The sequence below is a fragment of the Euwallacea fornicatus genome, chromosome 22 (genome assembly GCF_040115645.1).
Source record: "Euwallacea fornicatus isolate EFF26 chromosome 22, ASM4011564v1, whole genome shotgun sequence".
NCBI classification, from domain to species: domain Eukaryota; kingdom Metazoa; phylum Arthropoda; class Insecta; order Coleoptera; family Curculionidae; genus Euwallacea; species Euwallacea fornicatus.
In genome coordinates this window covers 3,336,257-3,363,606 of record NC_089562.1, presented here as the reverse complement: position 1 = coordinate 3,363,606, position 27,350 = coordinate 3,336,257, and the positions used below count along the sequence as shown (strand labels likewise).

The window sequence follows — 27,350 nt, the reverse complement described above, 5'->3', positions numbered from 1 at the left end:
AAATGAACATTGCCATTTTTTCAACCACTAACATTGAATAACCCTGATTTGCACGTTCGATTCAAAAAATTCTTCGTTGTTGAGAATTGAGAGTGTCTCAAAATCAACTGGCCACCCTCTGTGTACATTAAACGTTTCTTTAATTAATCTTTCATTATTTAAATCACGTTCGCTACTGTAAACATTTCGATAATGTGAACCACCCTCGGTTTGATTAAGTTTACATTATCGAGCGTCTATCGTATTAAGATTGTCTCTTCGAAATTACTGCTGTCAAAGATTGAGCGATGACCAAAGGCGTAGTATTCGCTGTTTAAGCCTTAGAATTTTCCAGAAACTCCCGTTTTTCCAAATTGAAAAATTCTTCTGCTATAGTTAGCAAATCTGCTAGTACGCCCTTAATATTCAAGGAAGAAAAATGCAAATCCTGCAAATCATAAATTAATGTTCTTATGTGCCACTTAACGCAGGGGCGTAGTGTGCGTCGTATCACGTTAAGAATTGATTTGCCTCATTAAATTTCCTTAAGTAACTTTTATGCATTCTGTTATGACTTCAATAAGTTAAATTTACACTAAGTGCCATTTGAAAATGGGTTTAATTTGTCAAAAATCACTGACCTCCGATCGAATTGAAATTTTGCGATAACGATCCTTCTAGAATTTATGATGATGCACGACTATCTTCCTGACTAAACTTGTTTGATCGATGTATTTAAGTTTGGATATCAGTTAAATGAGCTTTATTTCCTGCAAGAATTTTTTTCTTAAATTGATTTAACGCCGCAAACTAGTTAAAATCCACATTAAATTTTTTATGAGAAATGTATTCAATTCTTGATTAAGTTTTAATGGCAGCAGGGTCGTTTTAATTTTCCCAACCCAGGACGTTTTAAAATTCAGTTAAATTGGAAGATATTCTGTCCATTATAATAAGTATGGTTCCTCGTGAAAATCGAATATTTTTTCCTGTTTCAGCCTGAATTTAAATTTTCTAAACCTTCAGTAGTTTTCATTGACGCACTAAATTTATTTAATCCATGTCCAATGAAGTTCCTCAGGATTTTATCCACTACACAAGAGATCGATTTCCTCACTAAATTTTATCCGACAATGAGTTAATTCCTTGATAAAATGTGACGTGATGATAGCTGAACGAGTTTTCATGACCATGAAATATTTCCTCGCAAAATTTAACCAGACAATATTTTTTGATGGATGTTGAATAGCGTTGTCTCCCAGATCCTTTTGGCAGTTAATAGAAGTTAAAATGAACGCTCCCTGTATAGTGCTGCGTAACATAATGTTTCACCCGAAGCACGAAAAGCTCCGCAATTTAATACTTATTTGTCATTTAATTATTATTTTCGCTTTTTATGGCCCCCAAGATTCGTGTTGGGGCCAGACTTGGTTTATCCCATATTACGAATTCATAGCAGCCGCAGTTTATACCTTAATAAAACTCATTTAATCATAATTCCTGTTATAACGGAAAATATTTAAACTAAAGCGCTATTTCACAGTGGGCAGCCCGAAAATTTATTAACAACAACTAGATGGGAGCAATAAAGTTGTTCTACTATTATTAAAAACGCACAGTTCAAAAGACACTATCCTATAAATTACTTATGGTAATTCGCTTAATTGTTAAAGCTTTAATTTTGTATTTGGTTTGATCAGGGGAGCTCCGGGGAAAGGGGCAAAAAGGCCATATTTTCAAACTTAAAAAATATTCTATTTTGCCCATCTCACCCCCTACGGTATTTCGACTAATTGCACGTTACGGTCGCGTTCGTTTAAAAAGAAATCGAAGTAATCTCCACAACGGTTTTAAAGAAGAGCAGCTCCCCGGGCCACTTTTATCGACCTTCCCCTGCCTATCTAAAACTGAAGAATAATCCCGTATAATTAGGAATTAATTAGAAAGCGGTTTGTTTCTTCCGCGGAAAAGAAGAATAGACCATCGAGGCTCAAATAAGCCTCAGGAAGAAAAACGGCTGCTTTAGGACAATACTGATGTTCAGATAGTCCGGGTAACTTGAACTTGGAAAAATGGTAAATTTGCATTTTGCGAACTACTAATGGACATGCCAAGGCGCGAAATTTTGTAATTGAGTGCAAAATGAGCAGCTAATAAACAAGCCGAGTCAAGCAGGGATAATTGCAAATATAGGAATCTAGAAAAAGACTTAAATGTATTCTCAGGATGACTATCAGAAAGTATTACGTCGTAACGCATGCCTTAATAATAATTTGAATAAACCATAAAATCCTGAACCAAAGAAGTGGGTAATTTCACGTTAAGTTTGAAAAAGGGTACTTCGGCTTTTACGGCTCTTTATAAAGATGTTACCACTGAAAGAAAAAGTTTATTGAGCATAGCACGTAAAATTTTACGATACAAGGGGCTTTTTATATCTGAAATATGGCTGCGAAGATGTAACTGTCGATTGTAAGCTCATTCTGCTTTAGAGTTACCTTATGTAATGAGCTTATTAAGGTTTAAAAAAGTAATATTTCAAGGGAGATGGGCTTGCAACGGTCAAATAATTCTGCCACGGACTCCCACGGAGAAAAGATTTTATATATTAAATACATTTTCTTCTAGCTGGAAGTTGCATATCGGACGCAGAAATTTCCTTCCGAGTAAACTTCAAGTTTGCCCGTACCTAATTAATACATTCAAACCGAGACGGCTCGAGATGTGTTCAAGGATCCTTCAGTGATTTTCAATTTTTGGAAATTTCCTCTCTTCAGACGAATCAACAGTTCAAAAATTCGGCAGGAACACTACTATACATATTTTTATCGAAAATTGCCCTCGTTTACTTACGATGCGATATTTTTGCAACACTTGCTCCGAAAATAATATACTTTTTTAATTTTTTTTTGCGCGGGCCAAACTTCACCAGAAGGGACCAGAGGCTATTAGTAAATATTCATAAGCCCACTCAAGTTGCCGATATATCATGAATCCGCCACTGCGTTTTAATCCGTTCTGCTACAATGTCTCCTCGACAAGCCTTGCATACACATCTTGCATTTTTTTTAAAGAAAACAGATGTCTTTTATAATAATTTAGAGCCGATTTCGCCGAAAATTCGATCGAAATTAAGGCTAATTATTCCTTATCTTTATGTGCATCGATCTTAAAGTTGCATTGCAAATGACAATAATTATGATCAGTACATTATTTTTCGGCAAGCAAGTTTTCTTTATTATTATACCCTGAATTGACTAAAATTTCAATGGCAGTTTTAAAAACCAATTTCAAAAATTCGTAGCAAATTACTCATTATGGATAATATGTATAGAATTATAATTTTTGTGTAGCAGTGTCTGGGACATGTACGTATGAGTAATTTAGCTACTAAACTAAAAAAATACCTCCAGTTATAATACCTCTTGTTTTTAACATTGAGGGCGTACTGTGCCGGTGTTCTCTAAGAAAACATCCATATGGAGCATGCCAGCTGGTCGAGCGGCGATAATCAACGTGCACTCTCGGTCCTCGCACATGGATCTCAAACAGGGACACTTGTAGAGTTGAACGTGGCCAAAATTACAAAAACGCAAATATCAATAGAAAAGCAAACGTTACATATAAAACTATTATTTAGAAAGAGAAACGAGTGTATAAGAAATAAAACGAAAGTAAGAGACGTTAGAGAAGAGGAAGGAAAATTAAAATGGAAAGTCGCTGATCACAATGTGAGTCAAGAGGACGACCGATGGACCAAAGGTATCGTAAACTTGGGAGAACAAAAGAGGCAGAGGGAAGGCCCCAAATGAGATGGGCGGATGACCTGAAGAGGCACGTTGGAACTAGATGAATGAACACGAAGACAGGCAAAGAAGAGTGGAAAAGAATGGGGGTGGCTAATGTGTGCGGATGGACCGAAGGAGGCCAAATAGGTAGAGATTTTCCATCACACTCTTCTTCACATCTAGAGAGTACCAGACTGTCTACGACACTGCTCAAAATAATCGCCTCAGCGACCTCAACAAGATGGACGAACCTAGTTCTAATGTCTCTTGTAGTTTCTGAAATCCGTGGCCCCTTCGATAATTTAAAATCTGAATTGAAAATCAACTACAGGGTTATTCAGTGGGAGTGGGACGTGGCGAAACCCGGGGTAGGAGACACCAAAATATGAAGATTGCACCCAACATACCTTATACCAATTTTACGTGTTTCAGAATTACGATGTTAAAGGTTGAAATTTTATTTTTAAATTCATTGATAACTTTTTGTATTTTCGTAGCCTCGACACCAAAATCTCTACATTTAGGTTTCAGAAACTCCCCGAGTTTATCCAAAAGGAGAAGGTGCCTGCTTTTTGCCATCTTACCATCTTCGGCCCTTGATGTCTAGCGAAGTTGTGAAACGTGTTAGGCATGTTAAATTAATTGACTGAAAGGCTTTTCACGCACCGAGAGTCAATATCTCTTTTAGTTTCGGAGATACAGAGTTATTTTGATACCTGTTTTATCAGGTTTTTTTTTATCTGTTACCATTCCATCTCAGCTGATATATCGGTTAGTTTTGGTTCTTGTATAAAACGGGTGTGGGGGCCGGGTTTGAAAAAAAAACAAAATGCGATGCTAAAAAACGTTCAGATCTACCAAACGAAGCTAAAAGAAAGAAGCGAAGCCATTAAAACTGAACCTCAAAGTAGAGTAACGAAGTTTTAGGTTCTCAATCCGTAGGTACCTAAACTGAGTTAAGTTCGAAGTTGAGAGGTGTCTCTCCCAATCTTCACTTTCATTGCAGCGAATGGACCTCCGAAAGTACCGCGCTGGGCCCGAAGGCCAATTACGAATGTTGCGTCTTTGAAAACTGATCTCATATTCCATCAATGGCAAGTACCCGATAGGCAGCTCCAAAATGGTTTAAAATAATGGGCAATATCTGATGATTTCTCTTGTACGTTTACTGTCATAAAGCAACCGGTTTATCCGGCGATCATACACGCATATATTTTTCGAAAAACGTCTCCAACGACATTTTATAAATATTCACGTATATTTATAGCACTACGTCGTTTGAAAGTAAAGCGATGCTGCCACTGATTAGCATGATGGATACCGTGTTTTCTACTTTCAGGTATTTATTTTTCCTGCTGCATTCTGCTTATAAAAAGGCCACTCGTATACTTCGAAAATATTGGAATTATTCCTCCATCATTAGGGGGAAATATGTCTGTTACATCGTTATGGTTTTTACTAGTCACATTCTGCAACTTGGTGATGTTAATGAGAACAGAATTATAATTAACTTGGAGAAAGCCCTTTTGAATTGCCGTAAGTTCGTTTTTAGTCAATTTCGATTTTCCCATACATACTTCGCCTACCTATTTGCTTTTCCATTTCACTCGTCCAATCCCCAAGCCGACAAGACAACAATCACTAAATCATTCGAAACTGAGCGGGAACTTCCCAGATTTATGGGTTTCTACTCCATGCAAACTTTACTTGTGCGTTGGATTTGCTGATTTATGTCCTGAAGTTCGCACGAATGGAGCTCCCCCTGAACCGAATGGAACTCCCACTCAAACTCGCCAAACTTGTGCTAACTCCTTAAAAGTTCCTTCCATTTATCGCATAAGAAACTCCCAGGAATTACTTTTTTCAGACGACATTTGCACGGGATGAGATTATTTAACGTACTCCAAAAATCCTTCATCGGCGGCTCATTTGGTTATGTAGAATTGCTTGTAACCTGTGTAGGCCGTTCTTCATTTGCTGAAAGGGATCTCCATTGCCCACGGTGTAGATATTTCAATTAAATGCGTTGAAAACCGCCTTAGGCCTAAGCTTATTGAATATATGGTAAAGTGTGTAAGTAGAAATGTAAACAAGATTAATGGATTCCGTTGAATTGCTGACGATGATGATGATGGTGACGTACCAAACACTATTGCGAAATGCGTAAAAACTTTGCCTATAATCCGTCTAAAAGTTGTAGAGGTGCATGTTCCTCCAGCCTTGATGCTATCGGTAGCAGGTTTCCGATAAAGCCGCTCTTAATAGATTATAATAATTAGCAGTATTCGTTTTAATGCACAGAACTTATCGTCGACTTGCAATTTACGACGATTATGCCTGTGGATTAATATGCCATACACAGGAAATGAAAGGAAAAAGAGTACAATGTTAAGAGCTTATAAGACTTAGGGTTTAAGTCAACGAGCTATCTCGTATTGATTTATATGCATGTGACTTATAATCCTTTCTCAAGTTCATTTTGAAGCCCGTTTGAAAGAAAAATTACAATATTTTCGATGAACAACATTTATACCTCAATTAGAGTGAAATCCCAGATGTGCAGCGTGCATAAAGACCTTCAACAGCGGAAAACTTGACCAACTTCTTTCAGGCAAATCATAGCAACGTGTTCGTTCGATTCAAATCTTAAGTGTATAACTCAAAATAACCGAAGTTGATTCCTGAAAAAATGTCTTTCGCCGGTTATCTGTTACCTGAGGCTGAGAAATATTGATTTTTAACTGCAGGTGTAGCGGGCCGTATTCACAGTTCGAGCACAAACTGCTGGGGTTAATCATCATTTTGGGTTAATCAGTCACGATACGCACTTCGGAAAAATCTAAGGATATTTTTATAAATAGATTGAAATTCATCTGAAATTAATTAGAAAATAAAGTTATGCGTGTGTAGTGTTAGAAAGTGTTTGATATACACCAAAACTGAGGTTTTGTCGATGATGATGATTCTAAATTATACTGACCTATTCATAAGGTGTAAACACAACTAATACACCATTCTTTTAGCTTAATAAAACATTCTCAGCAACCGTAAAAGATGGAGTCTACAATACAAAAGCTACCCCTTCACGTTTATTAATCGCAGCCCCAATTCTGTCGTCTATACTAAAATGATATTGTCGATTTCGATGTTGTGGTATCCTTCCTCGTTCTTCTTACAGTGGCTCCCGGAATCAAAAGGCACCGCCATTGTTGGCCATATGTGGCGAAACTTTTCTTTGAGGCATGTCCCAGACGTGCTCGATTGGATTCAGATCTGGCGATTGTGCTGGCCACGGCAATGCGGCGATTCCTTCGGTGGTCAAGCGGTCTGTCACAATATCGGCGACATGTGGACGAGCATTTTCATGCATGAGACGAAAGATTTGGCCAACAGCGCCAGCAAAGTATCGGACTGCATTCCCTCCCCGTATGCAACACCGCGATAGGCGAAGAAAACTGGAAAGGTGACGTTCATTTTTTCGGATTTTTTTGCACCCTTTGCAAGATATTCGCTCTATTGGTCGGTTGTGTCCGGTTAGTGTGCACAGGTCCAAGTCTCATCTTTCGTAATGATGCATTTCGCGACGTCCCGCTAGTCAGAAATCATTGTTTGACAAATTTCAATGCGACACTTTTCGCCAAACAAAATTGAGCCTCTTTGGACCCAATGGAGATTTGACACGTTTGAGGCACAAGAAATATTTTTAAATGGTTAGAGTTGATTCGAATGAGATGTCCGCAACACCATCAAGGGCTCTAATGGTCAATCGACGATTTTGAACTACCAAATCTTTGATCTCTTTCAAAGTCGTCCGGGGCGCTATCCTTCTTGAACTCCCTCTCGGCCTTCTTTAAAGACTTTTGACCACTTGTAAAGATTTTTTGCGACATAGCAGCATGGTCAAGGGCCTTTTGTAACATCTTCGTTTCCGCGGCAGAATATTTATTCCGCAAACCAAATTTAATGCAAATTCTCTGTCCAGCCAAATCGGACAGAGCAAAAATCTAAAACCTTACTTTTGTATAATTACAGAAACACGTGTAGCTCTGCAGCGATTCAATATGTTGACGTGACACTTCGCATAGATGTCGCAGACGGTGCTACCAACCTTCAAAAAAGTGACTTAACGATTTTTAAAACGTCCTCGAAGTTTAAGTGAAAAATTCACGCAATTTTTCGACCACAGTAGTAAAAACCCCCGTTCCGAGAGAAATTGGAAGTCATCTAATTTCCCATGCGCTAATGTCTCCCGGACGCATTTTAATGACTATTTCTATCAAAAGACCAGTTGTAACTTTGTAATGATCCGCTTATTAGTAAAAACAAATTCCTTCTAGCTCTACGGGCAACTCGAAGAATCTGCTACTGGTTTAAAAGCATCAATACTGGAGCGATGCGGCTAAAGTAGATCGCTTTGTATCTGTCAGATTCTGCATTGCCGGCTGCGCTATATCAAATTAGATGCAGATAAAGCCTGAAAGGTAATTTTTTCGTCTGTGTCCTGATCGAGATCCAACATGGTGCACCCAAGTAATCGCTTTAGCCACAAAAATTCCAGATAATTACGGTTTAATAGCGGACACCTTTTAATGATCTAATTACCGCGAGATTTTTGTCACGTGAAGAATTATTGTCCGGCGTAATGTCCATTCGCATGTTTGATCAGAAATCGCCATTAAAGGATTAAAATTGCCGTGTTTACCAGACCCGCACTGCAAATTGCCTTGAAAATCGGGATTAGAGCGGACATTCAGTCGCGTGTGTCTTCTTTGTCCGGAAGCATCACCTGCCTTGTCAGTCTACTAATGAGACGCCGCTGCCCCGAAATACGAGGCTACTTTAGGGCGAAAGGGGATTAGAACTTTATAGTGCCAAACAAAACTGACCAGTCTGTCAAAGGGTGAGAGTGGTGGTCAAGGGATGCTGCACATTTTGTTGCCCTCAATCGGGACTAATAAAGCGTTTAATAGTTCCTCTACATAACCCCACCGCCTCATAACAACGTCAGCTTGAAGCGGGCATTGTCTAACTTTCAACGTCTTCATTTAAGCAAATCACCAGTGGAAAATACGACCTGTAAATTGTGTAAGTTGTTGAGCGACCTCTTCAACATTACGCAAACATCTTAAGTGTCCGTCTTCTTTATTTATGCACTTTATGCACTTACCGCTTCGGCTATTTTAAGTACATTAATCATACCGAGTGATAATGCTTGCATATATGAATTTAATTTCCTTGTAACGGAAGTCCTCGGTATATGCGGCTTCACCTACTTTGAAATTTACCGAAAACAGGATCTTGTCCAAGGTATTTGTATCGTGTATATTAATATTAATGTGGGCTTTGATGCCACTGCGCAATGCTTTGATAAATCATTCGGGTTGTTAGACATTGTTTCACTGAGAAAATCCGGCCGATGGTGGGGACTTATAAATAAATTATATTTTTTAATTCGAAAATTCGAGAATCGTCGAGAACGAACTTACGGTTCGAGCCATTTGCTCTATTTTCGAATGAAATCTACGGCGAAAGGGTAAACAAACTTAGTGGGGCCACCCCGTAGGCGCCTGCGTAAATGAAAGTAGAATGGAAAACGTTGATAGATTCGCCTATTTCCATGGAAATTACTTACCTGGTAAGAGTTGACGGATCAAACTCAAAGGCCACTGGCTTTCCCGGCACGTAACTTCGATGGAAACCACGAAACTGATCAGTGCTCTGCTTTTGTTTTAACGCTCCCACGGATGTTGCCCTCTTGAATAAAGTTACCTGGATTTTGTTCCACTGACCCTTAGAAGCCCTTAGGAGAGAACTCGGACGACAAAATAATTGTGACCAGAGCCCTTACGTTACAGCGAAACAACTTGAAGATTTTACGAAGACAGTAGAAAACAACAATATGATATTTCAACAAGAACAATGTTATGATGAACAACGATGAGCAATAAAAGGAGTAGAAAAGAAAAACAAGAAAATCGAGGATAAAGTTTTCTTTTTTATTTTGGTAATGAAGAGATAGTTCAAGACGATTCGCAAAATGATGATGCGCCATTTTTAAGTACTGATGAAAAGAATGATCAACGCTCAAGTGAGGGAACTTCCATCCCCGAGGTAAATCTCTTGCCTACAGAAAGTAACTTTCAATAAGTGAATTAGATAGAACATACGGAGAAATATGGCCACCCAGGGAGTTGGATAGTATGATAGCAGTTTTCTTTCAACAATCGGTTATCCATTACCTTATGCAGCGCAATCAAAACTAATGACCGAGAACAGTGGAACGAAGCTATAGCAAGGTATTAAACGTTAAAAAAAAGTGAGTCGTGGAGTGAGGTGTCATACCCCAGTCATAAACAAGTAATTGAGAGTAAGTAGTTTAGAGTGAAAAGTGACGGACAACATAAAGGTCATATCGTAACTAAAGGCTTTCAGCTTTCAACAGGATCGTAATGATCTTTACAAGACTTACGCACCTGTAGCTAAATAATGTACCATCAAACTGAACTATTTTACGTTTTTGTAACTTTCACGTTGTGATGTTCTTAAAGTTTAATGATTTGATTGAGAGGGTGTGTTGATGGTAGCTATAAAACAACGTATGTGTTTATGGGTACTAAGTTGCTGGCACCATTAATAACTTACTCAATAACGGTTGTTTTTAAAAGTCGTCTCGTTCGAAATAAAATTCTATCGAGTTATGCAGGACCTTTTATGGCAATAAAATCTTTCATTGAACATAAAATCCCCTGAATATACAGCAAGCGCTCGATATTGTGAACACGCGATAACGAAAGTATTGCGTTTGTGTAAACGCAAAATTAGTACTAAGCACGACGTGCGATAACAATGTGTAAGCTCGATGGTGTAAACAGTTCTTGACGACAGGAAAAATGAAGTCAATCAAGAAAAAGGAAAAAAATTCGCGCTTATTTAAAAATTTCCTTTTCCTTGTTGATTATTATTGTTCAGAAATCGTTCGGATCACCAACAGCATACCTGAAATGGTTCCACAAGCCCTGTGTGCCTGAGGTATGACAATGAATTTGTAATCTCAAATATTCCACATTTCTACATATTCATAATTTGAGAATTGCTTAATGTTTAGATAAAAAGAATCGCAAAAAAAACAGAAGCTTCTAATAAAATCGTTCTTACTGCTAGACAATGCGGCAAGTCATCCTTCGCCGCAACAACTGAGGAGCGAGGATGGGTCAATTATTGTCACGTGCAAATAGCCCAACGTAATTTTATTAATTCATCCCATAGACAAGAACGTAATAAGCCTCACCAAACTGTACTACCAAAAATCTCTGCTTTCATCATTCTTATCAAAGAATCCTGAAAACATTTCTGAGACTTTGAAACGGGTAATATTATGAGACGCTGTTTTACATTTTTATACACTCTGGAATGCATTTCAACTATTCAAAAATGTTGGAATGATCTGTTTTGTACCAATGATCAAGATGAAGGTGATGTTCCCTTAAGCGTAATTAGGGAACAACTGCGATCCAATGCTGATGTTCATGTCAGTGCGTCATTGGATGGTCTTGATTTATTGGAAATAGTGAATCCCAACATTGTTTGCACTCCAGCTGATATTGATTTATGGAACGAAGATAACCAGACAAAAGATGTTAATAAGGAGGAAGATATGGACAATGAGGATAATGAGGATGTTCCCATTGAAGTTAGAAGTGCAGTGACTCACGCGCGAACTGTACAAGTTTTTAACCAAGTTTTACATCGAGCTGAAAGAAAAGAAATATCATACACGAATATTTTAAGGAACCAAAATTATGTACTTAATAACCTACCCACGTCCACCCTTTAACCCCCGGCCACCCCCAATTTTTTAATTTTAAAAGCTCCCCCTCCTTGCAACTCCTAAGTTTAAAACTCTTTAAAAATGCTTTATTGTCGTTTTAGCTAACATTTGTTCAAGCAGTTATCGAATTATTAAATAAAAAAAGAATAGAATGTACATTTTCAGAATCGTGTTGAAGCACACACTAATATTTCCAATAATACTTTTATCGTTTATTTAGAGGTTTTGAAGGATTTGCTACATTTTCAACACGACTGAGCACCTCTTCACTATGTGATTTTAGTAAGGCAATGATTAGACGAACATTATTCAAATAAATAGATTGGTAGTCGACACGCTATAGAGTGGCCACCAAGACCTCCAGATCTAACGCCACTTATTTTTTTTTTATAGGGACACCTAAAATCTGTCGTCAATAAAACTTAGTCTGACTCAACTGAGGAATTACGAGAAAGGATTATTCGAGCATGCCAAGATATATCAACGAAAACTTTGGCTAACGTTCGCCAGGAATTTGAAAACAGACTCTATTATTGTCTGGAATATAACGGAAAACATTTTGAACACTTAATCAAATAAACGGTAAGTGCAAACATTATATTCCTTTTTTATTTAATAATTGGATAACTGCTTGAACAAATGCGATGTTAGTTAAAACGATCATAAAGTCTTTTTAAAGAGCTTTATAAAAAGAGATATTACAAGTGGGGCGTTGCCATTGAAAATTACAAAGTTCGGGTGGGTGGGGGTCAGAGGGTAGACGTGATTAGGTTAATAAACGAGTAATTTTGCTTCCCCTTACTTATTATAGAAGAGGTTTCGAGGAATTTTTCAAACCTCTTTTCATTTCGGAGATTTAGCCATTGCAAGATTTTAAAACGTCACGCTGTACACATGTATTAAACGTTTCTTTAATAAATCGTTTATTATTTAAATCACATTCACTATTATAAACGTTTCGATAATATGAATCGCACTTGGTTTGACTTAATTTACGTTATCCGGCGTCTGCTGAATAGTTTTTATCCGTGAGCCCAGACGTTTAACGACACAAAAAATACAAAAATTTGGGGATAAAACTGAAAAAGTGTAGGAACGGCAATTGAGAATCAAAGCGCAATGTCAGAAGTATCACGGGGCTTTACAAGTTCCGGAACTGAGTAAAAAGATTGAAAAGATGCATAGAAAGACTAGAAAAGACGCAAAAAACGGAGCCCGAAGTGTGCAAAAAAGGGGCAGGTAGATGGTGGTAAGTGCTAGACCTATAAGGATTTTCTAAAGGCAAGCTACTTGAAAATCTTGGCTGAAAATCAGTTTGGCTTCTAAGAGCATAAACGGTCTATTGTTAAAGAATTTAAAAAAATATTAAATCACTGACATCCTCTTTGATTCTCCTAAAATGGTCACAATATCATCTATCGATGGCACCCAGTTGGTCGACACAAAACGTGCCTGAATCCATTGTTTTACCAGGATTACCGAAAAAGGACTATGTCCTAGAGAAATTTCCCTGATGTCCTCCATTATTCACTCAATAAATTCTTCCTTTATTTTAAATGCTTCGTAAAGATGGTTGGACTAGAAGACAATATCGTGATTAGGTTTATATGGCATCTGCGCACCCATTGGCGAAGGTGGAAGAAGCAACCACACACAGCAGCATTATTTTACCCAAATATTACCGTGATTTAAACAGTAAAACACATCCACAAAGAAACTGATTTCAGTCAATTAAAATCACCAATGATCTGAAATAAAATATACATGAAAATTAAAATTACGACTACAATTATTTGATCACTACATGCAAATTAACATCCCATTAGCGGCAACGTTGAAACAAATCAAATTATTTATATTTCGAGCCCCATAACAATCCGCCATTAGCATAATTTGCATGGTAAATGATTACAAATGGACGTCGGCGTCATTAATCATTGCAAGAAGAAGTGCGAAAAATTCAGGTGAACAGTAGCGGGCATGAATAATTGGTAAGAAATCGTTTAGAGTAAGAAAGTTATTATCGAGGATGAAATAGAGCGGAAAGCTCTGGTAACGCAAGTGGCTCAAAGCTGTGGTTTTTGTGTAGATAAGTCATCGAGGTTGGTTAAAAGAAAAAAGGTAGCGAAAATGTTATCAGATTTTCGTGCTGAGAGCGCAATTCGCGATCCTTTGTGCCTCGCTCTGTATTGATTTATCCCCCATGGAACGTAAAACCTTTCTCACGTCGTATAATAAACGGGGCATCTCTGTAAGAATTCGCGTTCCTTATTTTCCCACCCGTAGACAATAGGCTTACGTGGTGTGGCTCGCTTTAATCAGAAGGATAGGCACTAGAATTTGTTAGGTATTAATTTGTTAGTCTAAAACTAGTACTGATACTAGAAACTCCACTAGGCAGAAGAGACAATGATATTTTGAATTTTGAGCAGCTTTTTCGGTGTTTGCTCTCCTAACTTCAAGAACTTCAATGCCATAATGTTGGTTAGATTAATGCAATTTTTCAATACGAGAAAGGTCTCCGAAATTGATTACCGTGATCTTAAATCATCCTTGGAGATTCAACATTTTGATACTGGCCTGAATCACACGAATACGAAAACCACGTTAATTTGCTTTTAACAAATCAAATTAATTCTCTCTCTCTCTCTCTCTCTCTCTCTCTCTCTCTCTCTCTCTCTCGCTTTATTCCACACTTTAATTCGCTCTCAAATGGGGTTTCCTTCCATCTACACCTTAGTCCCGAACTTCAAACAATGCGCTTTCGAACGCAAACTTGCCAGATCCGAGCCTGTAATCTTGCCCGAATCGACGCCAATTGAAAAAACCCTAATTACTGTGACTACCGGTATTCGCTGCTACCTTTCACAGATCGAACTGCTTATTATCAGCAGATAAATTGTCAATCAACGATGACTGGTTATTGGGAATCAGTACTGCCGCAACGGTGTTGGTACCGCCTCCCAACCGCTGGTGCGAGACAATCGAAAAACACCACGCAGCGCCGGATGCCAATCGAAATAATTATTGTTCCATGATCACTGGTTACACATAATTCCCAAGTGAAATTAGATGAGTGCGCAAGTTTCCTACCCAAATTGACAAATAAAGAGGCACCTCTTCGGGATGGGAGGCGGCCAGGTAAAAGAATCAATTAACGACTTTGGCACCTGTGTTCTTGAGCACCTACTTATAAATTAAGTCGGTAACGGCATGGTTTACTGTAGGGATGGATATCTTAATCGACCTGAGTAAAATTTAGTGTTTATTATCGGAAATCCTGATTTATACGGGTTTAAGCCGGGAGATGTTATCTGTGGCCGTCCGCTTTCGGACGGACATAAAACTGTATGGTTTCGGTCCCATGCAACGGTCATGTCGAGTTCCTTGAGAAAACTCTTCTTGGGGCATGTATTAACCTCATTTTCAAAAAAAATCAGTTTAGGTAAATGACTGGATCATTAATTTTCAAGGTTCAATTTCAAGTATGTTTTGCTAACATCAATCTTACTATTAAAGTCAGACATCTTATTAGGTTCCGTCTTGAAATTACTTTGATTACATGCATTTAACATGGCGCAGGTCATTCGGAATATTTTGTGCGTTCTCATTAATAGCAAGTAAATACTTAGTTTAATTGAACAGAACTTTCACTAAATCGTCAATTAAAATATTTTTTAGTATTAAGCTTTGTTAGAGTGGCGAAGTTGAAATTTATAGGGATTCGAAGGGAAAAGTTTGGAAATTAATTTTTGTGCGAAAAAACAGTAAACTTTTTATTACACAGTTTCTAAAAATATTTTAAGATTTCTTTGAAATATTATAACTATTTTCAAAAAGATGTCCGATGTTCTTTTTGACGAAAACACCATTGTGTTGCGTAGCGGTTTTATAAGTTTGTGTCGCCGACGCTTAATGCAACATTAATAAGATTAATTGTGTCCGACTGAGAGGTTATAGTTCTATAAGCAAGTCTAGGACCATTACTATAGAGTTTCGTGCAACAAAGGCGTGTTTATAAAATCGCTCAAGTAAAGTCACATTTTTCACCAGTTCCTCTCATTGGTATTGCATCGTCATTGATGTTTCATACTTCTTTCCGCTTCTAGAAACGAATATTTCTCTGCACCTTTTCACACATTATTTGGGAACAATACGAAATATTGTTTTAGGCAAAAATAACGGCCGACTAACTCGTGTTATTAACACAGGATAAATACGAAATGAATTATTGTAAAGATGGACAATCTCGATTCAATTGTTCACACACACACACACACACACACACACACACATACATTTGCCTTGTATAAATTAATAAATCGCTACATTAATGAATACGCATTTATGGAACGTTTTATTGCTACCTTTCTATTAGCTTTAAACTGATATAATCGCCATATTACTGTTTAATGCCTACAAAAAAAAGTGCAAACAATTACACTCTTGTCGGTCTTCTGAAATAATTATAGAGTTGTCTGGGAAATCTGCAGTTACATCAAATCATTTTAATAGTTGCAAATTGGTTCATTTATAAAATAATTTTATAAGGCGCTTGAATTACAAATTCTATAGCAATTGTATAACGCAAGGTGAATCGGAACAAGGCAAACTTACTACACCTAATAAAACAACTTAGTTATGTAAGCGATCATATTATATAAAAGATGCCACACACACGTTCACGATTATTTTTACATGTGCCGCGTTAGAATAATATCATTCTCCTGTGAAAACCTTCTAAAGACCGATTTAAAAAATATTTACATATATTACACGTTATTGACAATACGTCATATAACTAAACTCAAGTTGACTCAGGTCAAAAGTAGTAATAAAATATATAAGCTAGATTATTTAAAATGTACACGTCTAATTTGTTGGTTGGGACACCGAGGAGCATTGTTGAAAACCTCACATTACATGTCTTCTCATGCATTCTGGTGTACGACCTTGCATACGTTTCCATGCAGTATGCATTGCTCTCTCACGTTGCATGTCTTATGTATTCTCATGCATCTCTGGTGTGCGAGCAACCTTAAGCTCGGGGTTACCGCTACATACCATCGGAAAACTCCTTGATAATTTACTTGACGAATGAGGGTCTCATGTCGAGTATTACATTACAACTTTATATCTGCACCTGTTCCGCTTGGGAAGCGGAAAACCTCAAAAACCCCGATAAATTCTGTAGATGGGGTGGATATATGTATATAGGAATTGGACAGAAGACAATTGGTGTGCAAACTGTCAGGGTCAGAATTCAGCTAACTGCGCAATAAATGGAGCCAGAAGAGGTTCTGAGCTCGACAATGAAAGTTCGAGGTCTCTAAAAATGAAGCCAATGGTTGTGATATCAGCAGATTAAACTGCCTCAGAAGAGTAGTCGATTTCGAGCACGGGAAGGTCCTGTTAATTCATATCACTTTGAGAGACCTTCGGCGACCCATTAGCGTCGTAAAAGAGCGGTCACGAAGTTTACTTATTCAGTCCTAGTATAGTATCGAGTCTATCATGGAAAGGTTTAAACTGGAAGTTAGTCTAGGTTGGACCATATAAGATACCACTTATATTACACATCCAGGGACTTTGATCATGGCGGTCTCATCAAATAACAAGCCAATTGCAAAGATGAGCAAAGAACCGGCTTAGCACCGGCTTAGCACCGGCATCTCCACCTTCGTCCCAATAAAATCTGCTAGAGCTTCATCTCTCAAACCGGAAATCTTTTGGTCGCGAATCTCTAGCAGATCCGGAGCCAGCACCAAATAAACCTAATAGAGAGCCTTCGAGGCAATGCTGCCGTGCCTGCAATTGAAGTTTAAGCTATTATTACTCAAGCATAATGATAGCATAGTGATCCCTAACAAGCTTCTGGAAGAGAGTAATAGTGAGAAAGCCGGAGTTATTCTGTCATATTAGTTTTACTCAAAATTGTCGTTTAGAGGAGGAGGAGCTAATTAAATATTGGGTAGAGATGAAGGTCGCCCATTACATGGAAGTTTCACAAGCTGGGAATGATATTTATTAGCCAATAAGATTAGTTCCTCAAAGGTCAACTTTCAAACCATTTCTCATAGTTGGTGTAAACCTTATGCTTTACTAATCAAGTAAATAATCATATTGGGCGGTTGTTTGGCAAACGATGTTTTTTAAAAGGGACATTTTCTTCCAATTACACAGAGGGGTCTGGCAAAATAGAAGAACGTGAAAATCCGGAACAAATTGGTCGATTTAAAGAGAGACTAGCTCAATGATAAGAACATACCCGTAGGAATTTACATTACAAGTATATCCATTTCGATTTTATTATTTTTGCAACTTCGGCCTTTCGTGGCCATTTTTTGTTTTGATAAGTAATAAATCAATTGGTTTTTATTTGTTGCTGGATTTCAAAAACATCTTTCCCCCTGCTGTGTATCAACAAACAAGCATTTACCTTATCAGGCACATCGAAAGTACTTGACCAGATCGTAATCGGCCTCCAATCTAAAGTATTCGACACACACACACACACAATATTAAATATTTAAACAAACAATGGTACAAATGGTAAATGGTACTCATGGGATCCCGTTTAAAGATTGACAGATTTTATCGGTGTTTGTCTATTTGTAGAGAGTTAAACATTAGGTAGTCTCTAACAATGAGATTTAAGTAGTGTGTAAAGACCATTATCGGCAAATATTTAAGGTGTACGGTATACCGTTCGATCAGTTGGAACGTTTGCTTAGACAATACGGAACCATTGTGAAGAGTTTGAGCCAAGGGAAGGCCAATGACTGCAGTGGCGGAGGGATTTTTGACCGCCCGTTTTACTAAGCCCGTTGCTCCAAATCTTTAAAATTTCATACAAAAAAGAATTACAAAAATATGTAAACATTTTCATCTTGAATTTTGACTCCGCAAACGTGTCAACTGTGGGGGTTCATAGGTAGCGGAAATTGAGCTTCCACGCCACTGAAAAGCTTTGAAAATCTATTCCATGCGCAGCTTGTTAAAGCTGTTCTCTTTTGTTACAGATGGTCGTCCGTCACTCAGGAGGACCGGGGCAACGCTGCTTCGAAATGACCATTCAACACCTTTTCAATTACGGCTAATTAAAATGGCCGTCGGTGGAAATGTAGCCATCATCTTTTCAAGGCCATGCCACATGACTAATTTCGATGACACGGGTGTTTACGAAAGTGATCGATGGGCATCAGGAATGAATACCTCCCCCTCCCCCCCCCACCCCTGTTTGTGAATACTTCACTGTTTTGTGGTCATTTGCACCAACAAACCTGACGTGGGTATACATTCAAAGTCGGTTGTTCATCAAAGTTGGAATGTAATCTTTGGCAATCATCCACTCAAGTTTGACCATGACCTATAAGGGGTTGAGAAATCAATTTATTTTGTTTGGCAAGAACTTTGGCTTTAGCCGTTAATTGTTAAAAATTTCGTGTCAAATTTAACTGATAAACCGAGACCCTTCAGGCTTGGTTGGTGTTAAGTTCGTCAGTTCAAGGGCCTATAAAGCGCAAAAGTCCTTCCTTTTAATTTTTGTTCACTCGACAAGAGTAAATTCTGTTTACATACATGAACTCACTTTCCCATAAAATGCACCAGCTAGCAATAATAATAATTAAGTTTTGTAGTTTTGGAAAAAAAATGGTTCAAAAAACAGTATTAAATGATCAGAGCTTCTGTAAAAGAACACAACATTTATCAATTAAAACGTTAAAAATGGATGACGCTGTCTCGCCCAGCACTGCAGGCATCAACTCTTCTCGGCATGCCTTGCAACAAATGATTTACATGCTCTTGGGATTTTTCATTTAATGCTACCTCAAGGAGGTGTCGTAGATAATCCAAATTGTTTGGAGGTCTCGGTAAATTTTCGAGACTCATCATGTCCCAAAGATGTTCGATAGGTGATAGATCCGGTGAGCGTGGAGGTCAAAGCAGTATTTCCAATTGTATTTGTTCCAGGTATGTTCCAGTAATATGGCCAAATGAACTAATATTATTCTCTTGGCGTGTGTCAAACCAAATTTTATCTACAACTTTTAAATCTACGGATCAATTTCAATAAAACTTTTTTTAGATTGTGCGCACATTTTCAAAGATTATTCTCCGAAATGGAATATTCACAAATTTTTCCCACCAGTCACTATAGAACCAAAGAAAGTGCTTACTCTTTTTAAATTTAGAACAAAACTGTGGGGCAATTGAGTTGTGTAAATTTAGCTCTTCTTCATATGCATGTACTCCCAGCCATCCTAAACCTTTTCCATTTTTAATCCATGCTAATATTTTTTCACTTCAGAGGGACAGGTGTTTAAACGAAATTCTGACCTTCTACGCTTGTAATAACCCGCAGGTTAGTTCAGATTAGTTTTTATGATGTCTTTTTTAATAAAGGATACAATTTTATAGAACATAATCCACATTCCGCATATATAATAAATCAAAGAAAATTAACGCTCCTGGTGGTGAATGAGCAATCACCAGCAGAAGTTACAGTATTGAGTATTAATAATTTTCTTACTTAAAGTTCGTTTTCTTGCGAAATGTATTAACATTCATTCCTTTCGTGTTAGGCTTGAGAACCGAACTTGGTGAAATCTCACACAGACGTGCACTTATGCGTCATAGCCGTCCATTGGAACCGCGCTTCACAATAAATTCCATCAAAATTATCATTTTTTTATTGATAAATGGAAATTTTACATCAATCCAGCAACGAAATTCGAATACATTGCACACTACAATGATTCGAGGATTGCAAGTTGGTTCAGGTTAGTACGCAAAGAAAATACTTTTGTATTAATATCTCAGAAACTGTGGGATGTATATCCATTGTCGGTTTAGTTAGAGGAAAACTTACCTTTTTGGCAATTTTATATCTTACCTTATTAAAAACTTGCTATGCCCAATTTTTGAATCTGATTTAAAAACGTAAAATGGGACATATTTGGTAATTTTTTAGAGATAATATTCAGGAATAAATATGCTTTTCGATATTTTTCTGTTGGAACAGATCATTGGCGCCTCAACCTGGTACAAGACTAGGAGATGGAAAAAGATCGATTTCATCGTGACAGCTTAACCAGTTTTTTTGATGATCACTAGCTATGTCTAAAACCAATAAATTAGTGTTCTTGTGACCCTCTCTGCGGGAGTTAAAAGCAGACACGCGTCAAAGCCGTAAAAATGAGAATCAAGATTGGGACGAGGCGCCAAAGAGTGTCCGTGTCCTCCTTGGGTACCTACATCGGGCTATAAGGAAAGTTGGCAGTGTTGGAACTGCGATATTCCCAATAGGCAATAAATTCGTATTTTTGATGGCCAGAGGACCTCATTCCTAACATCGTGAGTAATACATTATATAGTAAGGGAAAGATTTTTTTAATTAGTAATAACTTTAATTCTACAACCGAAACTAGGCAAGATATATCAGTTCTTCAGCTATATAAAATCATCAACTAAAATTCATTATCAATAGCACATTCTGAGAACTGTAAAATTCAGTAGGAGCAAACACTTTAAGCATATTAACAGATGGGATGGAAGACCCTGACGGGCGGCACACAATAAAGAATTTTAAGCTCGAGCTTATCACCCAGCAGTTAAACATACTTTCGGAAAGCTCTTTGAGCTTTCGATACGGTGGAAATCCTTGACAAAAGGGGGCATGTGCCAGGTATTAAAGAGGATCTTGATTTTGCAGCAACCAGATATTTAATAGTTAAACCAAAATCTAACCAGAAAGCGAATGAGTGAGATCCATGCAAATTTGAGGGGGATGGGGACTTCGCGAGCAAAAAGTCTCTCGTCGTTTCCTTGAATATTTTGACCCTTCCAATCTATGGGTCGAAATGTCTTAAACATGAAACGTCTCGATTTAATCCATCCAAACTTCTCCCGTTATTAATATCAGGATGGCTGTTACGTCCTAAAAATCACGTTTCACCCCATAAATCAAAAAACTGAAAAGAGCTTAACACAGAATGAAAATTCTCTCCCAAAAAGCCAAAAGCCGACGACACAATCGTCAATCTCATTCATATGCGACCACAGATCCCTTCTGTGCCGTCCCCCTCTCTAATCGCCATGGTCCCAGAGTCCCTCACCGTAAGCTCCCCCCATTTCCCACCACCCCTCACTATAGGCGTGGCCCGAGCGCGCGAGCCGCATGCCCTGTTGCCTGGTACATGATCGCCTCACAAGTGCGCGATCTCTCGCATGGTTGTCATGTGTACCCGTTTCTGAGTCAAGAAGTGCGTCGAAGACATGCGCGATCTGTGACGTATTGAGACTCTATTTTTGTGGTGGTGTGATTGAGGCCTTTTTTCGCGCACCGTTTTGTTTGTTGTTTACGCTTTCCCACCTGTCAAGTGGTTTTCGTGCTCGGTGGAGTAATCGGGAGGCGTCATGGCAACAACGACAAGTGACTTTTGATCTGTGACGAAAGGATCAAGGGGTGACTTAATGACACGTTTCTGATGCCGGGGCCACCACCGAGAATAAGACATTTTCAGGACGAAGGAAAGAAGTAAATGTGCAGGAACTTGCTCCGCCGGGTAGACTGGGACACAGCAATAATTGTTTTGAGACTGTGGTGTCCGCCGGTGAGTCGGCGAAGTTGTTAAGGTGTCCGCGGATCGTGTAGGTGAGGTCCGCTCATCCGGACTGTCGTTCCTGCAGATGGGGATATTTGAGGACAGTGCTGGAAGGCACACCTCACCTGGCATGCACTGGGTAAGAGTCTTTAAGTGGTGTTGGTGTTTCTGTTCTCATCCGACTAGCCATTTGAGTACCAAAATCAGATGCGCATAACCAACCTAAACGAAGTTATAGGATGTCCGAAATTTCTCAGGATGGCAGTGAACGGGTGGTCCGCTTTCCAGGGTCAAACCATCAGTTCGCCCCAGGTCGAGTGTGTCTCTAATTAGGTATATCAAGATGATGCTCTGCATTATTATGCGTTCCACTCCTTCAGAAACTAAATAGATAGTTATATCATACTCACTTTCTTCATAGAACACATTTGATATCGCAGAAATTCACCAGATCATGATCACCATCTCTATCAGACTAAAATCGTGGAATAAGTAAACATGGTTGAAACAGGTAAATCGTGCGGTTAGGCTATTTAATTTGGATCCAGCAAACTGGAAAAAACGGAGGAATGAGAAAATAATTAAAGTGAATTAAGATATAATAGAAGAATGAATACCTAACCAGAAGTTGAACAAGTTTATGGTTCTGGGCTATAATTGATTAAATCATTTGAAACTATCTGAATGTTGAAGAAGATTGAAAATTAGGAATATTTATTCAATGCAATAGAAAAAATGTTGTATAATTGATAATATACATGATGATTTAATTGCATTTAATCACGAGCCTGAGTTAAGTTTACTAGAACCTTTGTTTTCCATTACATTCGGAAAAAAAACATTGAATAACGAACAGTACAATAACAACTTGAAAAAGTGATGGTTCCAAGCACGACTTTAATAATATAGAACGGGAGGAAATGAGGAAGATTAGGTCTTTCTCGGGTCTTTTACATAGAATCCACATATCTTCAATAGTTTGTTCCTCGAATCTACCACCTCTAGTTTATTACATTGAAATTCCATCTCGTACCTGTGAATACCAAAAACGCTTAATTAAGACTGTTTTGGGCAAATCGGTACCTTCAGGACGATAGACCGACCGTCTGTCAATAACTGAAGTTGTGGGCCCATAAAGGATGACTGTGGCACCCGCCGATGAGTTTGTCGTGATCTCGTGGTAGACTGATGATTGAGAATAGAATGTCGGATATTACGAACGATCCCTTTTGAAAATAATATTATTTTGGAAGTTGCAAAATATCTTTCGATAGCAAATGTGTTTTCCCTATTCTCTTCGCAGATCCCTACCAACTCAGATTTATCGCTTTATTTTCTTCAGTTTAAATTGCATTTTAGCAGCATCTTTTGTGATTTATTTCCTCATATTGTTGATAATTTAGCAAAAGTTTACATGGTTCATTTCTTCCGTTAACCCGGAGAATGGAAGAATTTTCGGTAAAAGATATATTCTTGTTTCTTCAGCTTTTTCACCACAAATTGGTCACGTGTGCTTGAATGTAAAAAAGTCACCCACAAAGCGGTTTTTGTGGTTGCTCAAACGTTAAAGACATAAATAGCCATTGGTAATGTCAAAGTTTAATCTAAGCAAACGATAACCAGTAAATATTTGTTTATCTTGTCTTGTTTTATCTCTCATAATATTCGGACTCAGACATGACACGTCCGAACCTTGAACTGAAATACTCGCAATACTCAATAGTGAGGGTTTATTTTCGTCTGTTTATATAAATAGATTCAGACCATATCTCACATTAGATAATACATACATAGGAAGGTATTTTTCTCTTTCAGTTACCAAGTCATCGTTTTCGAGGCGGAATTTTGTGATGAATCAAGGGAATGTTCTCAACAGGTTCGTTCACCTTTTTCGAATTTTTATCAACGTTTGATCTGGCTCCTGCTCAACTGCATATTACACATTATTTAGGGGTTCCGAAACCTTTGTAGTGTCAAAATTATAAACTGGCGTTTGGCACAGTTCAACATGTGTAAGCCAGCGGGGTCCCGAACCAGGATGGTCCATAACTCTTTCGAAACCGAGGCAGGTGAAACGGTTTATTTTTATGCAATCGGTGGTCCGAATATTTATGTCATTTATATTTTACTCTTATTTTTACCGATGTAAAGTTATAAATATCTAAGGTTAAAAGAAGAAGTCAGTTTTATGAACTTGTTTACGAGAGAGGCGCTTTCGAATATATTTGCGTATTGTCGCATGACATAGATATATAGAAGGCATAAGAGCCTACATAAATTCTGGCCCATTTTCTTACCTTTAGGGATATGAGTAGTATGAGTGAATTGTTCTTTTAATTTCTTCCAGGGTTTCCCGATTTCAGCGCCACGGACAATTTGCGCTCAAATTTGTTAGAAAAATGCCGTTACTCAGCTCAAACAACTCAAAGAAAAAAACGATAAAATATTATCTTTCTCATCTGAGCTTACAGGTGCCAGCTCATAGCGGAAGTTCCTCTTATTGGCTGTAACTTTTCTGATCATCAGATGGCACTCAAAAATAACCAAAATAACATACGTAGATCGTAACGAATACCAAGTAACGCTTTTTAAATTTATCCACTACATGGTTCTATACCACATCTATACCGAAATCGACTGGAACCAGTTAATAAAAAAAAATTCAAAATTCGGATTTTTCAAACGTACGATTTGGTTCAGTTTTTGGCTTTCGGAGACAACTGAACATTCTGGCCAGTGCTTCCTGAACGAGCAGCATCATGAGCTCACGTTGCGCGTGAGGGTCCGATACGAATTAAAATTTCTAATAGATGGTCGCAAATAATATTCTTCTGTTTGTTTATATTTGAGAACGGTTACGCTAGATTAGTTAAATTGGGAAAGGTCTCCTTTTCGGGAGCCGAATTTCGACCTCTCCATCGGTCTCATTAGAGACTGAGCTAACAAAAAATACCTAAAATATAATTAAATTGGGTCCGTAAAAGGCTAATCCCATTTGCCTTACATCTTAATGAAGCCTGCAATTTTACACGTTTAAGAGATTGAGGACCTAAAGTGGCCGACACGTGCCAATAACAGCACCTCAAGAGTTTTTCTCGAGAATTGCAAAATTTTACCGCTGATTTCGTTCATCAGTCAATGCTGATATTTTAACAATGCAATACTGGTTTCTCATTGTTGCGTTGAGCCAATCACTGGAGAATTACAGAGGCAATTTGCACTAGTGCAATTATCGCGATAATTTTCTTGATTGCTCTAGTAATGTTGTAAACAAGTAGGATATTTCAATCTTGCGGCCGTATTCTTCGGGAATGCAATTGATGAACATTTCTTCTTAAAAATAATTCGTGCAGCGAAACGGAATCTATAATTGTTGCTAATTTTACACTTGGGCAATTTAATCCTGACTTGCGCTCGCACGAACTCCCCAAAAATGATCGATAGCTGTCGATGCACTTACCGCATTACCGTTGCAAATTTCCAATTGGAAAAGGCTTTTCGTTTGGAGGATTGTTAAACTTAAAAAAAAAATAAATGTGTGAATATCCAGAAACGCTCTGGGAATTCTTGATTTTGTGCCGATGCTCGGAGCTCCATTTCACGTTTCGTTTACTCCAAGCTTGTTTACTTGAATTCGTGAATTCTTCGATGTCTGCGTTTTTTCCTGCGGTTTCAGTTTTATCTGTGACACACAGACTCTCATACCTATAATGGAAATTTATGTACAATATACGCAGTGTGTCCTAGGATAGATGTAACAAGATAAATGGACCGAACATTTTTAAATTTTTGAATGAACGACGCTTGGGATTTGAGTCGTGCTTGTTGTAAAATTATGTCATACAGAAAAATGAGTGGATTCCGTGTTATACGGGGTGTTTTATAAACAAATTTCTAAAAATTATCGCCAAAGGATCTGTAACATTGCATTCTAAATGTCTAAATTTAGTCGATTTTTCTTCGCATCTTCAAAACTAAAAACACCTTATTGGGGGTGATTCTTGTAAATTTGCTGATAAAACTCCCTGTACAACACAGAACCAACTCATTTTTTGTATACCATAGTTTCACAACAAGCAGGTCTCCACCTTGAAACGTCATTTAAAAATTCAAAAATTTTTGGTCCCTCTGTCCTCTCGCCACATCCATCCCGCGACACCCTGTATATACAGATCGATAATATTTCTGTGATGAAGATTTGCGTTCCTTGCTCGATTCTCTGTCAGTCATGACAGATTCTGTAGATCGAAGGCGTCGACACATAAAATCCCGAACACGTTTTCCGTCAAAAGAGACATGTAATAAGATCTCATTGGGATATTAAGCCAAAATCACGCTTCCGGCCAGAAATGAGTGTAGGCCGGATATTTTTCTGGCGTATTCTCTCATGTGAAATCGCTTTACGAAGCGGCTGAAACGCCAAACCGGTACTCGATCTTAATCGGTTTACCTGTTAATCTGCAGAGGTCAACAGCACCTCACAATATGCAATTTTCCCGAGTCGTGACTTTTTAATAACACCTAAGTCGTGTGACGATACGCTTTTCCAAAGTATCGTAAACTGTACTCTCACAACTCACAAATACTCCTCCATTATAATTTCGCTGTCTTCTGCTCGTGTATTACCTCTTGTGCATTCCCACACATAAAAATTATTTCATAAACAAACTTGTAGTCTAAAAAGCTTACGCAGTTGGAAAGAAGGAGAGAGTCACTTCAGTCTATATAAGCGAGACGCGGCTTATCGCGATAATCCAAAGAGACAGGGTGTCCAACAAACTTGAAATGTTGACCCCGAAAGGAGGACGTACAAGTCAAGAAAATATCTGATGAGATTGGAGCGAAGAGGACGAGAAATGTTTCAGTCCGATGGTATTCGATGACCTGTAAGGAGTAAAAAAACAAACAACTTTTATCTTCAGGGAACGTATATTGAGCTTTCGATCTTGTTTTTGTTACTCATCCATTTCAAAAATAACAAATTCGCCTTTATCAGCGTTCCAAAAGTACTTTTGCGATGTATCGCAATCTATTTCGATACATTCTTGATTTGTTTGCAATTGTTCTCTTCTTTATCACTTAACATTGCTGAAGAAGCTGAAGAAATAGCTGAATGGTGCAATGATAATAACAACAATCAAGGCCATC

At 38.0% G+C, this 27,350-nt stretch overlaps 1 protein-coding gene across 2 annotated transcripts in view; it reads left to right on the top strand.

The window, feature by feature from the left end:
• The first annotated feature begins 21,793 nt into the window (after positions 1–21,793).
• The window catches only part of LOC136346169 (protein apterous-like), an 85,044-nt gene continuing 79,487 nt past the window's right edge, over positions 21,794–27,350 (top strand). For both annotated transcript variants that reach the window (XM_066295104.1, XM_066295103.1), the window contains exon 1: positions 21,794–22,341. In XM_066295104.1, coding sequence (XP_066151201.1) covers positions 22,288–22,341 — 54 coding nt within the window. In that variant the 5' untranslated portion in view covers positions 21,794–22,287. The remainder of the gene's footprint in view (positions 22,342–27,350) is intronic.